This window comes from Hyphopichia burtonii, assembly GCF_001661395.1.
Source record: "Hyphopichia burtonii NRRL Y-1933 unplaced genomic scaffold HYPBUscaffold_4, whole genome shotgun sequence".
Classification (NCBI taxonomy): domain Eukaryota; kingdom Fungi; phylum Ascomycota; class Pichiomycetes; order Serinales; family Debaryomycetaceae; genus Hyphopichia; species Hyphopichia burtonii.
In genome coordinates this window covers 3,797-22,714 of record NW_017963731.1, presented here as the reverse complement: position 1 = coordinate 22,714, position 18,918 = coordinate 3,797, and the positions used below count along the sequence as shown (strand labels likewise).

The window sequence follows — 18,918 nt, the reverse complement described above, 5'->3', positions numbered from 1 at the left end:
TAGACAGTTAAAAGTCAACTTCAAGACCGGGACAAAGACGTAATAACTCGGCTCCAATTGTAATGTCCATTATACTCAAGCCCACTAATTTACAAAGAGTTATATTGGATTCGTTTTCATCCTTTCCTTGATAAAAGTCATAAACTTCTACTAAATTTTCTTCTTTGACATTATTTTGAATAAGCTCACCAGCTTCGTGACCAGCATGTTCTTTTGAATCAACGATAATCTTTCTGTTTGACTCAAGGATATTGCCGACTATTTTACTGTCAACCTCTGTCATATGAGGTTTATAACTTCCGATAACTGATATGTAGATTTTCTTATTGGATTGATCGATATATTCCTTAAGAATTCCTGGGGATGTAGTTGGAACACAACCGTACACTATGGATACTTCCTTGTAAGCATTTTTGATCGAGTCGCTATCCTCTACAGGGACAGGGGTAAATTTAACTTTGTCATACTGGTGGGAAAGTGAAGAGCAAAGGGCTTCAGCTTTAGACAAGGTTCTATTACAAATGAAAACTTCATTGATGGAATTTGAATAAAGTATTAGAGTTAATTTTATATGCCAATATGCTTGGGCACCAACACCGTTCACAAAGATTTTTTTAGGAATTGAATGTTCGTCCTTTGAATCAAGGGGTAAAACGTTCACTAATGGGATAGTTGAACATAAGGCTGTTCTAAAAGCAGTGACGATTGCACCATCAATAAGACCAATTGGCGCTCCGTCAATAGGGTCAATGATCAATGTTGCTCCTTTGAAACCACTCGGAGAGCCGGTAATTAGTTTCATACCAACATCAGACCCTAATGAAGGCATAAACAAATGAGTAGTATTGCCTTTGGATGAAACAGTTCGAGGTGGAATTATAGAAGGATCCTCTTTATATTGTTTCAAGGCACCCAACATAACATTTTGGAAACCGTGAATACGATCTGGGGTTAGATCATTCAAGAAGGAATCAATTGCTTTGGATCCTAGGAGCTTCATTCTTTGGTGTCTTTGAAGAGAAGTATTCAAAGATGTTACTTTATTATGAAGTCAATGAAGCGAAAATTTGCGATCTCCGGAACCGGAGTTTTTTTTTTTTATCGTGAAACCTTAGTTAAAACTCGAACTACCAAATCTTACAATAGTACAGATGGCCCCTAGTATACCTTGTAGAGTAAGCCTTGTTCAAAGATCGAGCACTGGTAATGCTTCTCACCAGCCAAGTATGAGACCGTACTTGCCTACTTGACTAATAGTAGGTACTAATCATCACCTCTACCAGAACAATCCCTTCGTTTCTGAACTCCTTAAGAGCTTGACCACCCTTTCAAACGAGATAATCTCTTTGATGGGGGTAAATAAAGGGAAAACAGTAGGCTACCGAAGAGTTTAACGATGTTTCTACCTTTTTTCATATTTTTGTGAAAAATCCTGCCAAAGTGATAAATTGGGTTTAACAACCTGAATCCTTTTGGGGAAAACCAGAACATTTAATCAAAGATTGAAAAACTCTGAAAATACTGAGTAATTCTTCAAAGTATTTTAACGTTGTGGGATACCTTTAAGAATATCTATTCGACTTGAGGAAAATCACTAAACCTTGTTTATCTACTGAATACTTTGAAATTTTTTAAAGATTATAAGAGCAAACTTGTCATTTCTTGCAGCTAGAGATGGGTGAAAACTGACTGGTGTGCGTATACTTGTTATCAAGGTATATATTCGCAGCCGTGGCCATCGGAGTTGCAACTATAAGAGTAGTTCCGTTGCCCGTTAAGTTGTCGTGCATCTCAAAGGAACAGTTGCTTTCTCTTTTCCCTAAATTTTCAAATAAATTCATTTCTTCGAGTCCTACTACCGTTCAATTGAATTGTGCTTAACAATGAACAAAGATTCGAGTTTTACCTGGATTCCTAAAAAGCTTTCTGATTTGAGATTGTCCGTGCTCATCGTCGGTGGTACTGGAGGTCTTGGGAGGGCAATCAGCCGTGCCTTACTGGCTGCTGGTGCTGATGTAACTGTTGTTGGTAGAACCTTTAAGGACGAAGATACTAAGATCAAGTTTGTCAAAGCAGACCTTAGTAGTATCAAAGAGTCCGAGAAAACAGCTCATGAACTAGATGTTTCAAATACCGATATTCTTCTCTTTACTACTGGTATTTTTGCTGCTAATTCAAGACAGGAAACTGCAGAAGGCTTAGAACGTGATATGGCTACTAGTTATTTGAACCGTTTGGTAATGCTTCGTATTTTGGTGCCAAAATTGAAAAAAACTAGTGCTCTTGGATTTGCCCCAAGAGTTTTTCTCATGGGATTTCCTGGTAATCAACAATTAGGTAATATCAACGATTTGAACCTGGAAGGGAAATATTCAATGTGGCAGGCCCATATGACCACGGTGGCTGGTAATGAAGCTTTAATTTATGACAGTGTTGATAAATACCAAGGGGTTCATTTTTACGGCTTGAACCCGGGACTTGTCAAAACTGGTATCAGAAATAACTTATTGGGTGAGAACTCTTGGGTATCTTCAATGATTGAGTCTTTGATCGGATGGTTTACCCCAACTCCAGAGGGCTACGCAGACAAGATTAGTCCTATCTTGATTGCTCCCGAATTAGAAAAGCGTAATGGAGGTATTTTTGATAACAAAGGTAATGCCCTTTTCCCTTCTAAAGGTATGACCACAGAATATTCTAAGAAGTTTGTTACCGAGTCGGAAACTTTACTTAAAAACAAGGGCTTATAATGAGTTTCATTTATTTTCTTTGATTATAATTTATATATTTTACTTTATGACATTAATAAGAATTGATTTTTTTTAGAATTATCCGTAGTTCTAGAGAAATTTTGCATCAAGTAGCAATTTATTTGAAAAGAGAAGGGTAAGTGCTTGAAGAAATTCTTACCCTATTGAAAGAGAGAAGAAAACATTTGGAAAATAAAAATCGAATTGGGATATCACAATAGAAGTCATTAATGAGTTTTGAAACCGTACTTCTCGACCAAATTCCAGTAGGTTGAAGAAGAGTCTTTTCTGAACTTTTTACCAAAAATAATCATCAAGAAATTAGTAGCCCAGAGTGCTACACCAATACATCCAATCTCAACATATAAGTTTTGGGTTCCAGAATTTTGCAACCACGGTGTAACTGCATAACCAAAACCAAAACCAATTGTATTTCTGATTATAATCATTGTAACAAGGCCATCACCGGAAACTTCTTTATAAGAATCAATAATATAATTAATTGCAATAGTACTGCCAATGGGGAAAGTTGAGCAAATCATAGCCATTCCAAAAGCTAATCCAATCCAGTGAATTCCTTGTCCAGCACCGATCCCAAATAAGAAACAACCGAAAGGATGAATCAACAAAGGAATTATAGCAAAATATAATTTTGATTCAGGCTCTCTGAGTCCAACGCCTTTTCTAGCTTTATATATAGCAAACTTATCTCCAAGGCTCCCAGCCAAAAAAGTACCTATAGTTATACCAACTACGGGACTTAAGAAGAACACACCAATTATGTTTGCCGAAAAATTATAAGGAGCAGCAGAAAGGACAGAAGACATGGTTGAGTTAACAATAGTATACCATGCAACAACATTACCAGCAGTTAACCCACCAAAGAAAACACTTGGAAACCTAATAAGATAGAAGGGAATCCATAAGGACTGCAACGTCTTGAATCACGGGCACCCCAAAACTTAAGTTTTCGAAGATATGTTTTTCTTGTATGTTGAGTTTCTGATGAATCATCAATGTTTTCAACATTTACATCAACTTTATCTTTTTTATCATTTTCGAGGCTTTTGGTACTTTTAACATCATCAAGTTTACTCAATTCTAATTGAGGATCTCGATAATAAAACGTTTCTTCTAAGAAGAAGAATAAAATGATGAAAATAGTTCCGGATATTATCGAAGCAATATATTGGATCCATTGCCACCCATAACGGTCTGCAATGAAACCAGTTGCTACACCCGATAAAAATGGTGTAGTGAACAAGGTATATACATACCAGGATATCCATGAACCTCTTTCATGAGCAAAGAAAATGTCAGACATACAAACTTCAATTAAAGTTTCGGCAGGTCCAAAGAAACAACCAATGATAATTCTATTGGCATACCATTCACCAACACTTTTTGCCTTACCAGCCCAAACTGAACAGAGAGTACACCCTAACAAACAAACTAAAAGAACTGGTCTTCTTCCATCATTAAGACCCAATCCTTGCCAAACAAGATTCTGATAACCAAAAAACAAGTATAAAACCCCTTGGCCACTATTCAAAACAGAAAGAGGAATTCCAGTATCCTCTTGAATCACCAATAGAACTGGTGAAAGAGCAAGAGTTAAAATATCAAAAGCGAAAACCGTCCATAACAATAAAACTGCAATAGCGTATTTTTTGCGTTTACTCCAACGAAGTGGATCGTCAGGATTCAGCGTTGGTTGCGGAATAAGAACAATATCATCCCCATTTTCGTGCTCGACATTCAAAGTCCCTTCGATATCAACCAAATGGACAGTACCGGGGGTTCCTTTTTCTTCAATATTTGAGCTCATTTCGTTTAGACTTACATAATTGCAAAATTTCGAAAATCTAGTTTCAACAGGGTCTTATAAATGAGTTGAAGATTATTAATACCCCAGACTAAGATTATTACTTCTCTCAGCTAACCATTACATATTACTAATTGAACATGTTATTGTTTGCCAATCAAGAGTGAAGAATCAACCAAACTCAAGCATTTGATGAACAAAACGTTGTGAAAACACAATTGTGTATTTTATTTTTGATTGCGAATTTTATTTTTTTAATGGCGAATTTGCTGCTTTTTCACAATTGGAGTTGAGCTATTCACTTTATACTGTATTTTGACATTTGTAATCAATGTGTCTTTCCACAACTGAGTCTGGAAAATGTAGCTTAACACCTTGAAAGATTTGTAATATTTCAAGTTTACTGGAAATACCGTATTCATTTCGCCAAAGTTTGAATGTTTTGAGGGTACGGCTGATAAACTTTTACTAAACCGTTAATAAGATCCAAATCAAAAAGGCTTAACTAGACATGTATTCTGGTGGTCTCTAATTTGTAAATGTTACTAATGGTCCTACAAAAAAGTTTTGTTATTTTCCAACAACTCTTACTGGTCTAAAGTCCTATTTCATCAGATTTCCGTGGAACAGTATTTGATATGGTTTAGGCGAGCCCATCTTCTATTGTTGACGGCTAAAGATAGCCTATTATTCAAGGCAAGGGCAACGGTATGCACATAACAATAGAATATTCTCAATTGAATATAAAATATGCCACCCATAACAGTGGCTTTCGCTCGCAATTTTATTCTATCTTGTAGTAACCCATAGCTGAGGGCAGCATGAACTAAATAAGACAAAGCTTGAAAAACAGCGTTTTCTTATTTTTCAGAGCAAAAATCACAACTCTCGTTGGGGCCCTCTTGGATTTGTTCATGGATTTGACTTTCCGTTTTCCAAACCTTTTTGGGGACCCACAAAAAAAGAACTTATATCCTTTTCTTTCTGAAGTCAATCCTTATAAAACAAAACTATTTCAACTGTTTTCAAACCTTTCATGCTTGCACTGAAGTCGGTTGGCTTCTTTATAAAAAGGCTGCAAAACCACTGCGAGAATAAGAGGTACGGATGTTAACTTAACGCTGATACTCTTCTTGGTTGCAACCAAAGCTTATCGTGAATCCAATACGTATAAGTGAGCGATGTAATGAAGTTCATCCTTAAGTTAATTTGTGGAAATGTACTAGAGAGTATATGCAAAAATGGCCACTCATACTCATAATTCTTTTAATTTATTCCCAAAGCAAGATCCAACTGAACCATAGAGACATTCACTTTTTATGAAGCTAGCTAAAGACGGTCGAAGAAGCCGTACCATGTGAAGAATGAACAAATGTGAAAGTTGTTAGCTTAAAAGTAGTTAGAATAAAGCTGTTAGCATGAATTTGTTAGCGTGAAATTTGTTAGTGCAGAAATTCCGTCGGAGAACAGACTCATTAAATTCCGTTATAATAAATTCCGCTATCAAGTAGGGTTTATATAAACTACGGTGAATAACTTGAATTGGCTTGAAATAATTCAGACTACAAGATGTTACTTTTATTAATAGCTATTGTGTCCAAACTCACACTTTCTTATTGTGCCTCAGTTGATTATGGTCAAGCACCCTTATTGTTGGAATACGATGAAAAGAGCTTTATTGATTCCATTTATGGGGAACTAGTTGAATCAGAAGAGTCGAAGAAGCATAAGGAAATATTGCTAAGGGAAGGTGTTAAACAGTTTAAGTATCCAGATACAGGGTACGATGTAACTCAATTGGAATCAATGTCATTTCAGGAAACCGTTAACTTTATGCAATCAATTGATACTCAACAAATGATGCGTCGTAAATCTCATGAAGCTTACATGAAATACCAGCTGAAACTTAAGTTACCACATCCTGATGATACTTCTGACATTACTGATGATAACCCTAACTTATTTGGGGGCATTGTGACTTTTGCTAGAGCTCCACATTTTGATTGCTTTAATCCAATCAATGATGATAAGACCATTGATATTGCAATAGTGGGCAGTCCATTCGATACCGGTACTTCATTCAGACCTGGTGCCAGAATGTCACCAGAGGCTATACGTTCTGCTTCAAGAAGACTTGGTTTAGGTTTGACTCCAGTCAGAGGAAATGGTCCAGATTCGAAGCTTTCAAAAATTGATCCATATAAAAGCAATTTCACTATAATTGACTGTGGCGATGTGCCCATGACTCCCTTTGATAATAGAATTGCTTTGAATCAATTATACAGAGGTGAAAGGTCAATTCATAAACATAAATCCAAGAAGAATTCCAAAAAAATACCTAAAATAATCACTCTTGGTGGTGATCATACCATTACTTTAATGGCTTTGAAATCAGCTTATGAAAAATATGGAGAAATAGCGGTCTTACATTTTGATAGTCATATTGATACTTGGGATCCAAAAGTATTAGGGGGAGGTATTTCTGATTACATGTCATTGAATCATGGAACTTTCTTACATTATGCTGCAGAGCAAGGATACCTTGCCAAAGGTTCTTGCTCACATGTTGGTTTAAGAGCTCCATATATTAATGCAAATTATGATCAAGATCATGATGAAGCTTTTTGTGGTTTTAAAAAATTTTCAGCTAGAGATATTGATAATTTTGGTATCAAGGAATTATCAAAAAGACTAAAGGCAATTGTAGGTGATAAACCTGTTTACATCACGGTAGATATTGATGTATTGGACCCCAGTTATGCTCCAGGTACTGGGACAATGGAAATCGGTGGTTTACTGACCAGAGAATTGCTTACACTTTTAGACTCTCTTGAAGGAATCAATTTGATTGGTGGTGATATCGTAGAGGTTTCACCTCCATATGACTCCAATAGTGAAATCACCTCTTTGGCTGCAACAAGTGTTGTTGATTCTTTATTAGGGCTCATGGTTGTAACTGAAGTTGAAATTTAGTATGTCGCTTGGAGTATCCCAAAGCGGTAAGACAATTCAAAAATTCCGTTGAGAATCTTTACTAATATGAAGTAAGAATTTGCAACCAAGTCTGATTAACGTTATAGTTACATATGTATATATACATAGTTATTTAATGATTGAATCTTCTATATTTCTAATGTTTGTATGTAACATCCCAACTTATGTTTGATATCTCACGCCTGTCATCAACTCTATGGGACCCACCGATAACAACTATCACAACAAGTATCTTATAAGCAACGACCTTACTTTTTGGGGGAGTCAGAATATATGGTCATATACTACGCTGATGATGGACAGGAAAAAAAAAAGTATGTTACTTACCAGCATTCTACTTATTTAGTAAACTGGGAGAAATGATTGTTGATAAAATTAAACAGAACAAAAAGAATTTTAGGGAGACGCTAAATGCATTGAGATGTAATTCCTATCCTCATAAATAATAAATTGAGTACAGTCTTTAGATGAAGCTATTGACTGTGGTAATTAATTATTATGCCATTTGAAGAAGGGTTTTTGACAAATCAATTTCCGAAGCTACCAGCTGACATAGTAGTTGATATTTACGGATACCTACCTGGAAAAGATGTATTGAAGAGCTTTCTATATCTTAAGAGTTCAAACTCCCGGAAAGAAGTAATTGGTAGATACTTCCAGGGCCGAATGGACTTTTGTTTAAGTCCACATGACTATTACTGGGATAGTTACCCTAGCAGGGTATACTGGTGGCTGAAACAATCAAGTAATTGGAACTTTATAATTTCAGCCGAAATTCAAAGTTTTTTAGATTTGAACCAAGATATTAACCCACCAAGATTAAAGCTACTAGATGAAACATCTACAAGTATTTTGTCAAATCCCTTTTTCAAGAGATATATCACCCGATTTTCTAGCAAAGTTGACCAACTTATTCTCGAAATGGATGAGGTAAATGAAGACTTGGAAGTCATGGTTAATAAGGTGGAAAATGTCTATGGAGTCATTTTTGGCAGTTTTAACAAATGTTTAAGTCAAATGGAAAATGGTGTTCTTTTAGAATGGAAGAAGTTAAGTTTATTCAGAACCGGAGAGCCAAAGTTGAAGGACTGGTCAAACATTAAGTTTCCATCCAGTTTGAAGACATTCCAGCTTTGTGGATGTTATGAAGTAGATTTTTCAACTTTGAAGATACCAGACTCAGTTGAGCATATAGTCATCAGCGACCTGGAGGTGTCTAGACCCACTGATGGTGATCTTGATCATCCAGTTTTGGAGAACTTTCCTCTTGAAATCATTCCTTCAGGGTTGAAGACCTTGTCTATTCAGCGATTTTGGTTGGAACGATTCACTTACATTATAAGTGTTAAAAATCTTCCTCAAACCCTAAAGAACTTGGATCTATATCAAGTAGAGGTAGAACTTGGACCAGAAAATTACAATTTTGATTCTACTCGTTTATGGCCGCCTTTATTGGAAAAAATCAAACTTACCAAATGTTCAATTAATGATAGTAAACTAATGCAACTTAATTCAATGAGTTGGCCAGAAAAACTCCGTGTGCTTGATTTAAGTGGAAATGGATTTTCATCTTTAAGTTTCTTGAATTATATGCCTCAAAACTTGGATCAACTTAATTTGAGTGGTTACAAATTCCTTGATTTTGACATTTTTCGGGAAACTACAGAAACAATTAAGTTTCCAAAGTATTTGACAAAACTTAATATGGGAAGATGCAAAATTAAATGCTTAAATGTCATAGAACTACCACCATTCTTGAAAACGCTAAGCTTGTATTACAACGAAATCAAGGATCTAAGAGCGTACGAAGCTGAAAATATTACCTGGAGCAAATTAGTTTATTTGGAATCTCTTGATTTATCACATAATCCAATATTATCACTACGATCCTGGTATCCTCCAGACAACTTAGCTTTCTTAGATTTATCACGTACTTCCTTGACAATACTTAGGCCTGATTGTTCAATTTTTGCGGAAAATCGGAACAAGAAGTATTCAAAGTTAAAATCAATTACTTTAAGAGGATCGTTAATGTATATTAATTATTTGGTTTGTGTGCCCCCTAATCTTTCCAAGTTGGATTTGAGTTTCAATTATATGCTCAACCTGGTTCCTTTGCATTCAAAGTTCTTCACACCAAACTTAAGAGAACTTTGTTTATGTAAGACCAAGATAGAACATTTGGAGCACCATGATTCAAATTTTAATGATAGAATCATATCCGGATTAAAATATTCAAAGAGGCGTATTCAGCGTTTTGATAATAAGAAAACTTAAGAGTATGGTAAGAAATTTTTCATTGATAATAAATGAGCTTCACTGTAGGTCATTAATTCTATCTATCAATCTTTAATGATAGTGAATAATCGAGGTAGTATTTCTAACTACTCGGTGGTTTTTTGCAAAGTCAAAAGTTCTCTAAATGTCTATTTTATCCTTGAATTCTCTTTGTTAGGTTCGTTTGCAAATTATTTTTGCAACCAAAAAAATAAGCCTCGCTTAGCTGTGGGAATAGGCACAAATACCAAACTAATGCCTTAAATAAATGGACATTCTACAAATATTGAATAAACGAAAAATTGCAATTGACTATAGAAAGGAAATCATTAGAAATATTATAAATAAGGGAATGCGTAACCGAATAAGAACGATAAAGATAAACTAAACCAAAAAATAACGAAAGAAATGAAGAGTTAATGACAGGACAGTAACAAAATTAAAGAGTACTTTCGTTAACAACTTCTAAAGCAATACCAGTACCACCAGTACAGCCGTTGTTAGCCAAGGAGAATTTGTTATCACCAGATGGACAGGCGGACCAGTTATCTTTACCTTCGTAGGTTAAGTGACCATTGACAATCTTGAAGCCTTTAGAGGGAGCTTGACGACCGAAAGGAGCAACGTTACCTAATTCACCAGTTTTTGGGTCAACGTAGATTCCTTTTTGATCTTGATCGTATAAAGTACCGTCAGATCTTAAGGTAAAAGTGACGTCTTTACCTTCATCACCACCAACGGAGAAGACATGAGGATGAGAATCAACTTTTTTGATGGCAGCGTATTGGAATTTAGAACCAGAGTGAATTGAAACAACACCGAATTGGTATTCATTTTTTTCATCAAGAGCGAAAGTTGGTTCAGAAGCTTTAGTAGTTTTAGTATCTTTTTTAGCATCTTTAGTAGTGGTGGTGGAAGTAGATGGATAAAGGTTATCAACATCTTTAGGACCGGCAGCTAAGATACCAACACCAAGGTTGTCAGAACTAGTAGCAATGTTTAAGTCTTTAGATTTGGTGTTAACACTGAATTGTTGTTTGTCATCATAAGTAAGGAAAGAAAGATCACCAGAAGTAGTAAGGGCGAATTTTTTATCGGCTTCATCACTTTCAACAAGGTTTTTATTTGAATCTAAAGAAATGTATTTTTTAGTTTGAGAATCAACCAAAGATTTATCATCGTTTAATACGAATTCAATCTTATAACCTTTATTAAGAGTGATCGATTTACCATTATTAGTAACAGCAGCATATTGGTAGTCAGAACCAGAATGGGTTGAAACAGCACCAAAAGATTTAGCAGCAGCAGCAATGGCAATTAAGGTAGAAATAGAGAAAACAGTGGAGAATTGCATTTTTGTAAGTTATTTGATTGAGTTATATAATTTGTAATGATGTAGAAATATAAAACTAATTGAGAAATGCTGGAATCGATGGGCAATTTATATTGATTCAATTTTGCAGACCTGTACGTATATGGAGGGCTTACTAAGGGACATTTTTCCATTCAAGACTATTTAAAGAATGAACCACAAGAACGTGGATAAACAACAACACTAACTACAAATAACGGTATAAATAGCATCAGGAAAAATGTCATCACTGTAACTCAAAGTCAACTTCCCCAGAAAACATCAGCAAATAATTCTTAAATGACCGTTTTTACCGGGACAATACTCCTAAAATAGAGACCTTCGGCAGAATTTGACCCAATTGTACTACATAATCGTCCTCTTCTTTGTTGAATTGAGCCATCAGCTCATTACGAGGTCGTATTCTTAGGAATCGGTAGAAGTTTGCCTCACAACCTTCCCGAAGCACTCAATTGTTTAAATTTTATCTCCCTTGACATATTTTTTTCTTTTTTGTTGATGTTTCTAAATTTAATTCATTTTTGTTAGGCGTTTTTGCTAACAAAACAAAAAAAAAAGGAGCTCAGATGGGGCTTCTGTGCATAATCGATGAGATGAGCAGATCTGTCAAAAGAGAATTACATCATAACTGGAGAAGGGCATGGACACATCTGCTGACCGAAAGCAGCAGAAGCAAGTTGTGATTGGAAGTTGATTGAAGAGCTAGTTCAGAAAAGTCTGACATGTAGATTATTGCTGACAGTTATAAAACAATTGATCCCAAATGTACTTATGGTTTCCTCAAATCACCATTTTGGCTCGCATCGAAGACAACGAAGGTGATTAATTTAAAATGTAGCTTAGTTAATACGACATCCATGCTTATTATAAGCCAGGACCGTAAGACCTAGTGTACGATTGAAGTTGAAGGAGTAAGCATAAAACCGAGCAAAATGCTTTTACGGTGATAGAGGTGGCATTTCATGATTGGTTCAAAGTCTAGGAATTTGCAACAAATGTTTCACATATTGAAAAATCATTTCACTTGAAGCAAAAAAAAAACAAGGTTGGGTGAAAGATTTAAAAATCTTGGAAGTGAGAGAGCAATGGTGTATTAGTAAGACCTCCATTATTAATGACTATGTATCGGGCTGGGTTTTAAGTTATACCCTTCATTAGCAGCTTTTTAGTTCTGCAATTTATTAATTAAAGACCTCTCCGGATATAGTCCCGATTAGGAAGTCGGCCGTTTACTCCACGGCATTCCGTAAACGGAAACTCCGTGAATGATTGCAAAAAAACATTCGGTTGAATCCCAATGGATCAAAGCTATAAATCATAGAGTAGATTAGTATAAATAACAGTTCTGTTTTCCTGCTGAAAAGATTATTGTTCTTTCTCATTACTATTGAATATCAAATTAAATTAAAATGTCTACTACTGTTTTTGTCCTGGGTGCTACTGGCTACATTGCTTTACATGTTGTTAAAGATCTTATCAAAAAAGGTTATTCTGTTGTTGGTTCAGTTAGATCTGAGGCTAAAGGTGAAAAATTAACCAAACAATTTGGTGGAAAATTCACGTATGAAGTTGTTCCAGATATCAGTATTGAAGGTGCTTTTGATGAAGCTTTGAAAAAACATCCTGAAGTTACTGTATTCTTACATACAGCATCTCCTTTCCATTTCGACGTTACTGATGTTGAAAAGCAGCTTTTGGTTCCTGCCATTGAAGGTACTGTCAATGCTTTGAAGGCCATCAAAGAACATGGTCCTCAAATCACAAGAGTTGTTATTACTTCTTCTTATGTTGCAACCTGTTCTCTTGAAGACGACGGCGATACTTCTCTTGTCATTACTGAAGATAGTTGGAATAGAATTACTTGGGAGCAAGCTTTACAAGACCCTGTTTCAGGATACTACGGTTCCAAGGCATTCGCCGAGAAAGCCGCTTGGGACTTCTATAAAAACGAAAAGCCAAACTTCATTCTTAGTACCGTTAATCCAGGTTACGTTTTCGGTCCTCAAGCCTTTGACGAAGATGTTAGTGGTACATTAAACACATCTGCTGAGATAATTAATGGTTTATTGAAATTAAACAAAACCGACTCCGTTCCTTTCTATAAAGGAGTTTACATTGACGTTAGGGATGTGGCTAAGGCACACCTTGTTGCGTTTGAATCTGACGAAGCTAAAGAAGAAAGATTGCTTTTAACTGAAAATAGATTCTACTCTCAACAATTATTAGATATCTTACACTCCAAATTCCCCGAATATGCCCACAATTTACCAGTCGGTAAACCGGGCCAAGGTGATCCAGTCGGTGTTAAAGTTGACAACGAAAAAACCAGAAAGATTTTAGGCTTCGATTTTATTGATTTGGAAGGTACCACTGTAGATACCCTCAAACAAATCATCGATGCCAATAAATAAACATGCTTCAACTTTTAAAAGGTGCTCTCTGATTTCTACAGAGACTTAATACGTTATAGTGATATATAATTGTTTTATAATATATTTAATTAACGAAATTTGACTGTATCTGACTTGTAACAATGTTGCCCAAACATGAAGATCGAATAAGAGTCCTTTATAACTGATTGAAAGGGGCGATGGCGGTCTAGCAGATTGACCACCTCCAGCTGCTACAACCTTATGAGTAGATAATTTATAAGAATACTGGACGAGTGCAACGTTGTCGCTATTCAATTACGTGAAAAAGTCTTACGTTCCCATCGAGACGATTCTTCCAAAAGAGGTGAAGATTTCGAACAAGTGATGGATATATGATCATGGTAATAATATCTTAAGTGATTTTTTAATAGTAACATTTATAGCAGAATAGATTACTATGTAGATACTCTGCAATTTTATTAAAATAAGATATTTTTTTGGCTGCTAGATATATCATTCAATTTTTTTTTTCTTTTCGAGGACAAAGTGAAAAGAATCAATTTAATATTCTAAATAGAGCTAAATCCTGAAACTTTAGGGTTTTAACACCAACAGGGTGGTCAAACAGAGATCCTCGCTAAATATTTATTTTATACAAGCCAGGTCTAAGAGAATTAACATCCCAGAGATCTATATATCGAGTTGAAGATGGATGAAAAGGTACTAAAATCGAGCTGCTAAATGTCAATGAAAGGTTTAAAAAGATTAAAAGCTTCAACTGCTTTAGATATCCAGATATCATCAAAGCTTCTCTGTGCAGATCCTTTCTAGTAATGAATCTACTTACACAACACGAAGTGAAGGGCATTTATGAATTACTTTCGCTTCGGATTTCTGAAATTGTCTTGTTGAAAGGCTTCACTTAGCTTAGTTACCTATAACAACCCAAAATTTTAAAGTTTATTAACAAAGACTATTTCTCTAGTGCAACATTCGTTTATTTGTACAGCTTTCAGAAAACCCTTTGCCAAACTAGATGAGGGCCTTTCATGTCTCATAGGCATCGTGATATCGTCCAGCGACGACCATCAGGCTATTCGAGGGTTCTCATCATACATTTTTACAAGATATATCAATTAGAAGAATTGCAAAGGAATTTATATAGTTAGCCTAGCTGGAATTTCATTCGTTGAACGTTGTCACAAGATGCAAGACCATCCTAAGGAGGAGAAGCTACTTTCTATAATCTCTAAACTTATTTTATGGGTATTGTACGTGAGTTACATCAAAAGCTTCTTTTATGGACGTTTCACTTCACTTGGGTTACATTGATTCATTCCAATACCTACTCATAACCATCGTTTAACAACTAACAACTCCTAGAATTAAGATAATTTCATCTTGAAAGCTTATGTAAAACCTTCTATATCTATGCTGACATACGCGAGATGCTCATATTGTTATTTATAGGATATAACGTATTTTTAATCAATGTCATCGTAAGACTCAAGATTTAAGTTTTACTGCTTTTGGACGCAGTTCCTTTGGAACATTGGATTAGGCCCCTCGATCTTCATCTGTATTAGGTGCTTAGTGGAGGTATATTCACTGTGTATTTTAAGCTTTGGGGAGACATTTCAGTTTTTTGTTCTGAAGGGACATTTCGAATTATTAAAGTATAACTTTACGTTTGTTCATTTGGCCAAGAGTTGTAGGTTGAAGCCGTACATCTTCGATCAATCCATTGAATCGGTTTATTGTTAAACAATTACGAATCTATTTTTATTCAAATCTGAATTCCTTATGATTTTGAAGACAGTCTTTACAATTCAATCGAGTTCAGACAGTAACTAATTGTAATTTTGGAGAATATAAGAGTGCCTGATTGCACAATTTGAAAAAAGTTTTATAATCAACATTTAGTATCAATCAATAAAACTAATAAATCCAAAAATGAAATTCTCAGCTTTAACTATCTTAACTTTTGCTGCTGCTGCTGTTGCTGATCTCAAATTTGATCTTAAAGCCGGTGCCTCGGGCACTGCTTTGGACGGTGTTGCTATAAAGAAGGCTGATTCCCATCTTTTTGCTTTCTCCGTTGGTGGGGACGAAGGTGATGACTTATCGTTCACTTTCAAAGGTTCTACTTTAGTTGACCAGGATGGTGCTGGTGCTCGTATTGACCCAGACTGGCAATACCTTGGAAGCGCACAAGGTTCTCAAAGTCCAACTGAAGGCTTTTCTCATAAAAATGATAAAGTACTTTATCAGGGTAATGCTAAATGGCAAGCTTGCCCCGTTGAGGGAATCGGACATGTCTTAATTTTTTCAGAAGAGAAATGTTATGAGGGTATCGATATTCAATTAGTTATGGCCAACCAACAAGAAGTATGATTGTTCTTCTGAATTTAACTAGTCTCTTTATTTAGTTTTTTACTTCTAATTTCATTGTTATTTTCCATTCAACATAAAACTGTACTTTGATCTCACCACGATACTATAGGCTGTTTGTTCTGACTTAAAGAGTACATTTATTATTGGTATCAAATTTGGATTAAAAGGAAATCTCTGCACATAAAATATTTTAGAATCTTCTCTATAATATAGTGACAATTCTCTTTTTTTACGTATTCTTTTCCTAATTGATCCTGTTAATTTATTCAGCTTTGAGATCAAATAAATTTAATCTGATTACTTTACATCTGAAGTTTTTCACTCCAAATTTAAAAAAGTTAAAACCTTATTTAATACAACCACAATAACAATTTTAATAAGTAGCTGTAAGAAAGATCAAACATGCACGGATGGTAATGATGAAGACTTAAACATTAGAAAGTGTGAAAAACAGCATTTTGCGATTTTATTGAGATTTGGGTGCAAAATTATGCAAAATTAATTGTATTAATCGAGTGAGAAATGCAAAAAATACAAAAATACAAAATTGTTGATAAAGATACTATTGACTTGGCAGGGAATTTTGAAATCGAGTAAAAGACGTAGATGAAAGGGTACATAAAAGAAAATAGGAGTTAGTAGATTGTCAAAAAAAAAAAAAAAAAAAAAAAAAAGCGTAGCGAAAGAATAGTATTTTGGGAGATGGATAGAGAAACAGAGCATGAATAGACTAACCAGGGGAACTAAAAATAGTTCAAATGAGTAGATTGTGTGTTTGATGCAAATAAAAAAAGTCATTTTTGTAAGTCTGTAATCATAATTTTGTTTAAATAAGTTTTTATATCAAATTTGATAAGTCAGAGAAGGTTTAATTTGTATCCGAAAAGTATTGAAGGTTATTGGGAAACTTTGTTTATCGCTTCTATTTCCTTCACCAAATATCATCCCTCTAAGACTTGTATGTGGTCATCGTGGCTGCAAATAGGGTAACTTAATACCACAGAAATACCTGAAATCTCTTTTCGCAAGAACAACCTTTAATAGGTAATGTTGTTTTAGTCGAAGTGGGCGTGCTCTGAAATAAAGATAGTTCTGAAGTGCCTATTTCCTAATAGAAGCTTGACAAAACCTTTATGTCTGTAGTAAAAGTGAAAGTGTGCAGTAAAGTTTCACTCTCGTATCGAACATATATACTTTGAATAGTCCGGAGAAGGATCCCACTCTTCGTAAGTTAATGACTCCATGGTTGGTAGGTGTTAAGATCTTGTGTACTAAATCGTTCACTGATACTCCTTGCATTGATAAGCCCTTTGTTACTTTCCAAGATCCCAGGAACCAGGTATATTGAGGTTATTTATTCTCCTAAAGGGTAACTCTTTTCATACTAAGCGATAACTAAAACCTATGTAGATTAAATCGTTTTACAAGTTACTGCATAATTCTTTACATTACATTTATGATTTATAACATAGATGTCCAGCAGTGGGAGGCGCTGCTTAGTATTGATAAGTACGCGTAGATTCATGATTGATAGTACCTATGACTTGATACTTAATACCAATTTCGTATTAATCACTTCACTGATTAATTTTCAACATTCAACAATATTCAGATATATACTAATGAAAATATTTTAAAAGATAAAAAGTTAGTTTATTAGATCGTTCTATGTGGAAGTGACTTTACATGGTTGCAGCTACTTAGTTAACCATATATACAAAATTGCGAATTATTTGAGACTCTTATCATGCTGTTTTGGTGATTAGGATCATTTTGAAGCTGGAAAATGATGCCTTTACCGAATTAGTTCTCCCAAATATCGGTGATAAAGTATTATATATTACAGTAATCAATAGGGCCTTATTACTTGTCGCTAGTTTATACTTTGTTTACAAAGCTTTAAGTAGGCTCTGTGAGTTTAGGTATCGGAATTGATAAGCTCGATAATCATTTTTTCATTTTTGACAATTATCAGATAAGGAATTGTGCTTTTCTAAACAGGAAATTGGCAACTAAGCGCAATAAGGAAGTCAATCGCTAAATGTTCTCTTTCTGGTTTGGAACTTATTGTCTTTTTATTAAGGGATGGTGACCCTTAAGATAAGACTAGAAGTAATATAAATAGTAAAGACATTCTAAGGCATGTATAGTAACAAACAACGACAAAATAGTAATCAATAAGTAATGGCTACTCCAGATCTTTTAAGAAGTATTCAAGATAATCGTATCGATAAAGTTATTCCAGAATCCGTTTATGACTCCAATTTAAAGTCAATATATGACAAGATTATTGAAAAAAGTGGAGTCAAAACCGTGGAAACAAAATTTGATCCTTATAAGCATTTGAAATATTATGCTGATGGGAAAGACAAGGAGAAATTCCATTCCACTAGAAAGATATCTATGGAAGAGTTAAGAAGATCTCACCCTGACCAAATTACTGATCTTGGTGTAACAGATCCTTTCCCTCTTTTCACTGATGAAGCTATTTCATTAATGAGGCAAGAATTTTTGAATCGAGATATCTTCTTGAAATATACAAGATACTCATATAGCTCAACAAGTGGATTGGATGCCAACTTAAGAGGGTACGTTAAGGATATGGATACTATTAATTGTCCCTTTATCCATAGTGCTTGGAACCATCCTTTGACCATAGATTTGATTAATAAAATGGCAGGAGTTGAATTAGAAATAATTTATGACTATGAAATTGCAATTGTGAATCTTTCAATGAAAAGCGAAGAACAGGCTGCAGAAGAAAGAATCAGATTCGCTAGGGAACAATCTTTGAGTGGTGTAAGTAATGGTGAAGATATTCCGGCTGTTGTTGGTTGGCACTATGACTCCCAGCCACTTGTCTGTGTTCTTATGCTATCAGATACAACTAATATGATTGGTGGTGAAACTTGTTTAAGAAAAGGATTAAAAGAC

General features: G+C 34.9%; 9 protein-coding genes across 9 annotated transcripts; 6 read left to right on the top strand and 3 right to left on the bottom strand.

Moving 5' to 3' along the window:
- Positions 1-7: 7 nt before the first annotated feature.
- Positions 8-1,000, bottom strand: HYPBUDRAFT_148580 (uncharacterized protein; the record flags this gene model as incomplete). The annotated part of the gene is made up of 1 exon (XM_020220130.1): positions 8-1,000. The coding sequence occupies one exon, from the start codon at positions 998-1,000 to the stop codon at positions 8-10; it is 993 nt and encodes a 330-aa protein (XP_020075846.1).
- Positions 1,001-1,883: 883 nt separating this feature from the next.
- HYPBUDRAFT_11421 (uncharacterized protein) lies at positions 1,884-2,750 on the top strand (the record flags this gene model as incomplete). The annotated part of the gene is made up of 1 exon (XM_020219028.1): positions 1,884-2,750. One exon carries the CDS (start codon positions 1,884-1,886, stop codon positions 2,748-2,750), a length of 867 nt encoding a protein of 288 aa, XP_020075845.1.
- A 227-nt stretch (positions 2,751-2,977) lies between these two features.
- Positions 2,978-4,649, bottom strand: HYPBUDRAFT_161712 (MFS general substrate transporter; the record flags this gene model as incomplete). The annotated part of the gene is made up of 2 exons (XM_020222540.1): positions 3,713-4,649; positions 2,978-3,650 (listed from the first exon to the last, which is right to left on the bottom strand). The coding sequence occupies exons 1-2, from the start codon at positions 4,576-4,578 to the stop codon at positions 2,978-2,980; spliced, it is 1,539 nt and encodes a 512-aa protein (XP_020075844.1). The 5' UTR covers positions 4,579-4,649.
- Positions 4,650-6,144: 1,495 nt separating this feature from the next.
- On the top strand, positions 6,145-7,548 carry AFP99 (Afp99p; the record flags this gene model as incomplete). The annotated part of the gene is made up of 1 exon (XM_020219691.1): positions 6,145-7,548. One exon carries the CDS (start codon positions 6,145-6,147, stop codon positions 7,546-7,548), a length of 1,404 nt encoding a protein of 467 aa, XP_020075843.1.
- Positions 7,549-7,982: 434 nt separating this feature from the next.
- On the top strand, positions 7,983-9,846 carry HYPBUDRAFT_240590 (L domain-like protein; the record flags this gene model as incomplete). The annotated part of the gene is made up of 1 exon (XM_020223262.1): positions 7,983-9,846. The coding sequence occupies exon 1, from the start codon at positions 8,068-8,070 to the stop codon at positions 9,844-9,846; it is 1,779 nt and encodes a 592-aa protein (XP_020075842.1). The 5' UTR covers positions 7,983-8,067.
- Positions 9,847-10,285: 439 nt separating this feature from the next.
- Positions 10,286-10,669, bottom strand: HYPBUDRAFT_109055 (uncharacterized protein; the record flags this gene model as incomplete). The annotated part of the gene is made up of 1 exon (XM_020218676.1): positions 10,286-10,669. A coding segment is annotated over one exon (384 nt), but the record flags the coding sequence as incomplete, so codon positions are not given.
- A 1,958-nt stretch (positions 10,670-12,627) lies between these two features.
- HYPBUDRAFT_110280 (SDR family oxidoreductase) lies at positions 12,628-13,629 on the top strand (the record flags this gene model as incomplete). The annotated part of the gene is made up of 1 exon (XM_020218756.1): positions 12,628-13,629. One exon carries the CDS (start codon positions 12,628-12,630, stop codon positions 13,627-13,629), a length of 1,002 nt encoding a protein of 333 aa, XP_020075840.1.
- Positions 13,630-15,543: 1,914 nt separating this feature from the next.
- HYPBUDRAFT_6098 (uncharacterized protein) lies at positions 15,544-15,984 on the top strand (the record flags this gene model as incomplete). The annotated part of the gene is made up of 1 exon (XM_020223547.1): positions 15,544-15,984. One exon carries the CDS (start codon positions 15,544-15,546, stop codon positions 15,982-15,984), a length of 441 nt encoding a protein of 146 aa, XP_020075839.1.
- Positions 15,985-18,168: 2,184 nt separating this feature from the next.
- HYPBUDRAFT_90183 (uncharacterized protein) lies at positions 18,169-18,909 on the top strand (the record flags this gene model as incomplete). Its single annotated transcript, XM_020223859.1, has 1 exon — positions 18,169-18,909. A coding segment is annotated over one exon (741 nt), but the record flags the coding sequence as incomplete, so codon positions are not given.
- Between the last annotated feature and the right edge of the window lie 9 nt (positions 18,910-18,918).